This window comes from Heliconius melpomene, chromosome 17 (genome assembly GCF_056956725.1).
Source record: "Heliconius melpomene rosina isolate 202511_hmr_F chromosome 17, ASM5695672v1, whole genome shotgun sequence".
NCBI classification, from domain to species: Eukaryota; Metazoa; Arthropoda; class Insecta; order Lepidoptera; family Nymphalidae; genus Heliconius; species Heliconius melpomene.
In genome coordinates, this window is record NC_140405.1 from 10,822,877 (window position 1) to 10,827,486 (window position 4,610).

General features: G+C 34.9%; 1 protein-coding gene across 1 annotated transcript; it reads right to left on the reverse strand.

The window, feature by feature from the left end:
• Nucleotides 1-242: 242 nt before the first annotated feature.
• On the reverse strand, nt 243-1,209 carry LOC146530249 (uncharacterized). The gene has a single exon (XM_085200250.1). The coding sequence runs from the start codon at nt 1,019-1,021 to the stop codon at nt 332-334; it is 690 nt and encodes a 229-aa protein (XP_085056376.1). The 5' UTR covers nt 1,022-1,209; the 3' UTR covers nt 243-331.
• Between the last annotated feature and the right edge of the window lie 3,401 nt (nt 1,210-4,610).

Consider the following 4,610-nt stretch of genomic DNA (forward strand, 5'->3'; position numbering starts at 1 on the left):
GCCCGCTTTTACTACTGGATTATTCATATAATGTATGTTTGCAAAGCACTTAAGATAATGTGAAAATTAATTAAACCCTAATGCAACCCGCATTTTCGTAGTTTCAATAAGGATTTTCCAATTGTTTTACACAGCAAGGATTTTTTAGTAGGTACCGTAATTTTAAATCTGTGCTACTAATCTTTTCAAGTACTTATTAAAATATATTTAAATTACTATTTTTAGATAGTTAATAATAATAATAATAATAATAAATCTTTATTTCGGACATCCATAATCCATATAAAATTTTGTTAGTATACATTTGCTTAATCTACGTTAGTAATTGATATTATTTATTATTTATATTATGGTTTGTATTAACATGGATATTATTCCAGTGCCTCCATAGCGGGCCTTCCATTTTACATGCCAATGTGCTGAGGAGAGTGTTAGTGCTGCTCGTGAATCTACCTATTACAGAAGCGACCCGCTTCCGAATGATTGCGTAAAAATCATCAACACCTGCCTCTGCAAACATCGTTGACGCACTGCAATGACGAGGCTTCCCTAACACCGCCCTCAGCACATTGTTGTACTGGACACGCAAGGCGTTGTAGCTTCGCCGAGTAAAGTTAGACCACAGGCTGCAAGTGTAAAAAGATTGGCAGTAGGCTCGAAATAGGGCTAACTTTACTTGTAATGTACAATGTGTGAATCTACGCGCTAACATGTTTCCTCTAACTGACAACGCCCTGCGCTCCCGCTCCATATCATTATCGTCAATCAGACGTTCAGTTACAATGTGGCCGAGGTATTTGTACTCAGGTACTTGCTTAAGCGGAACACCATTTAATTTGAAATTTGATTTATAATGAATATTTTTGATATTTCCACTAAATAAAAGAAAAACGCTCTTTTTACTATTGTACCTGAGCCCATTCACCTCCGCCCATTCTTCACAAATTTTCAGTAATTTTTTAAGCCCACTGACTGACGGACTCAATAAAACCATATCATCTGCATAACTTATATTGTTCATGGAAATGCCATCGACTGAACACCCTACTCCAGCTCTGTTCAGTTTCTCAATTAGTGGGTCTATGTACAAATTAAATAGCCTAGGTGATGTAAGGCCCCCCTGTCTTACCCCACACTTCAATTTGTACGGGTCACTAAACGCATTACCCCACTTAACTATATTTGTCTGATTATTATACCAATATTTAAATAGGTTAAATGACTATTTTTAAACGGAAGAAATTATAAACAAAAACCTACCTACTAATAACTACTACAAAAAATATGAAACCAAATATAACGCGCTGAAATAATACATTCAACTCCGATTATCCAATACGTGCAAACGCATCTAAATCTTCGTTGCTATAAAGGCAGGCGGGTTTTTTTTTTTCGAGCTTGTGGTTAATGCTTGAGAGGGTATTCTGTCTCTGGTAAAAAGCAAGCACTACGTGGCTGCCTGTGAGGAAAATTAAATAGAATGCATTGGCCGGGAATCGAACCCGGGCCGCCCGCGTGGCAGGCGAGCATTCTACCACTGAACCACCGATGACTGCTCATGACGCGCTTGTATAAGCAAAACGTCGCGGTGCGCGTTTCGCAGCAAGGATGTTTTGATATTGTAACAACTTCTAAAGTAATTATTAAAATGAAAAACAGTAAAAGACAGTTTTGATCTACATTAAATGGCCAACGTAACTAATATACTTATTTATATGCTGAGAGTAAGGGATAAGTAAAACTTGAGTCGGCACAGCTGATGAGTCAACGGCGTGATGTGTCAACAATTAAATGCGTTTTTCTCTAAAACTATTTGCAATTTCGAAATAGTGTAAACAGCAAATTTTATCTTCGTTTAACGTAGAAAATTATTAAAGTATTTTAAAGAATAAGGATTAATACCATTATGGAAAAATATCCCTCACAATAAAAAATATATTGAAATTACTATTTTTAGACAGAAATATGATCACTACACGTTATCCTTAAAAGATAAAAATATGCTGTCGCGGACTTTTTTGTAGATCTTATTAAGAGGAACAATACTGAAGTACATTATTTTCATGTAGGACTTACCATTAAAGCAGCGCATGCGCGAAAGTGTCTCAATGGGTAGGACTTTATACACATTTATCGTATTTATGTTAATTTACCTAAGAATGTACAAATAATAAACTATATATAAACCTTCCCTGAGAAATACTCGACCTAATGGTGAAAACCGCATAAAAATCCGTTGGGTGGTTTAGAAGAAGAAGAGTTAGAAAGTTCAGACAGACACGAAAAGCGACTTTGTTTTATAAGATATAGGATAGGATAGGATAGGATAGGATAGGATATTAAAATACTTATTAATTTGACAATTTATTCCGCCATGTTAATAACAACCGTCGCGTTGCTAAGCAACGATTTGCAAAGTTTGTTGTTATAAAACGTCACCCAAAATGAGCTCGCTCAACGCATCTCTCTATTGAAAACTGAAAATAATTTCATAAATATATTTACTAAATATTCGTATAGTTCAAGCGGGCGTCGCCGCGTTCGGGTCCACTAGTATATATATATATATATATATATATATATATATATATATATATATATATGTTGATTACCGCCACCCAATATATAGAGTGTAAAGTGGAGAACGAAGTGTCTCCGCCTCAGAGTAGGGAGAGTTAGGCTATATACAGGCGCCAGTGCTTCGCCACCCACTACCTATATAATGTAGAACCACCATTTAATTTAATTCTCTTTGCCTCTTTTAATATTCCATTTGCGTACAAAAAATATCACTACATAGTAATAAAATAACAAAACTAAATATTTATAAACCGCATTTGAAGTCAGCGTTATAGCCGAGGCAATCATTGCTTTCAGTAAATTTACAGGTGAACGGGGTGAGTTGGCTCGATTTAATACTAGTAGTTAAAATCGCTTAGTTATTTGTGACTAACTTCCAATTTATATATATTTTAAACTTTACTATACAATTACAATATTAAATTTATTTTTTTAACTCGTTTTTTTTCCACATACAAAGTAGGTACTTCGTTCTTCGCTTTCCATCTGAATTCGAGACATTACAGGTGAGTACGGCTGAATATATTTCTATACGTTTCTATACTCTCCGTTCCCATTGAGACACTATAAATCCTAATTTTCCGCCTAATTCTGGAGCATTGCTGGAGTTGTGTGCCCTGGGCCACGAATGGCCTCAAGACTGTTGATACATCGTTGTCTGCGTGAAGAAAAGTTTTTGGATTTTTGGAATATAAGATGTCATCTAGCATGAAACATTCCAAAATAAGCATTAAAGCGAACGCAATAACGTATTCCTCTATATAGGCATATCTAAAATGGACATTTTCACGTATACCTAAAGTACTAATACAAATGTTGGTATCGAATAGATCCACTTTAGTCATTAGTTGAAATTAATGTAAATTAGGTCGGTTTATATTTTGGTAGTGATTCGGAATTGGAATTGGAGTGCAGTTCCCATATCGTCGAGATATTTGCATCAATTATTCGTAACTTATAAATAATTGTACGAAATTAGACCACATATTGTTCGAAATATCGATTTTTATATGGAAAATCAACGGAATCTTCTGCGCGATACACCATTCCGCATGTAGCAGGGTAAGCAGCAGTGTTAAGGCACTAGGCTTACTTTCTTTTCTTTCCTCACTTTCTGCCGAATTCTGGAGGCATCTCATGCTGAATGGCGAAGCTTAATGCCGCGCTTTATATTGACGCTAGAGCAAGAAATGAAATATTTATTATTTCGTTTCCTCGAGTGGGAATCGAACCCACATCCCGTCGGGTTTACAGTCCCACAAATCAAGTAATATAATTAAAAACACACTGCGTCGTTGAGTTGCGCCACTCATTACTAATATAGTATTTAAATTTTAGCTCTAAATATCAACGATAACGAGTAGTATGGAAATGGTCATAAACTTCACACAAACGAAGTTGTGGACGGCCGCTAGTGCTATATAAATATAATATAGTAATAAGCTTTTCAGTCTGCTGATTGTAAAATTACAAGTTAGGTATATTTCAGTGGAAATTACTTTAATAGATCTACCTAATTTGGGTACAATTACTAATAGGCTTAGTAATAGATAGTGATGAAATTGTGTATTACATTGCCTCAGTTTTCATTTTATGCGAGAATAATAATATAAAGATAATGCCTTAAATCAAGAAGGAACGAGAAGTGAAAACTAACATTACAAATAACGGAAAAATCTTAAAAATAAAAAAAAAATACATTGTAGACTATACTCGTAATTTCTTCACGCTGCCACGTTGGTGGCAACGGATGTGAATTCGATTACCATTCGCTTTGTTAAGAAGATAAAGCGCGGCGTTGAGCTCCGCACTCAAAATCGAACGTAGTTTTTATGCCTACATTACTGCTATACTTATGCGAGATACATACAAAAAAATATATTCTTAAAACTGGTTAAGATTTTAATCTACAAGTAAAACACAACCAAATATAACCTATTGTACCACGAAAACATATAAATTCTATTAAAAAACACAATTTTAAAGATCAAAATAACCAAAACTTATCTACCCTGCATCACCGACTAAGC

What these genes read in the sequence shown, in the direction of transcription:
- LOC146530249 (XM_085200250.1), bottom strand. Translation starts at nt 1,021, where the DNA reads ATGAACAATATAAGTTATGCAGATGATATGGTTTTATTGAGTCCGTCA.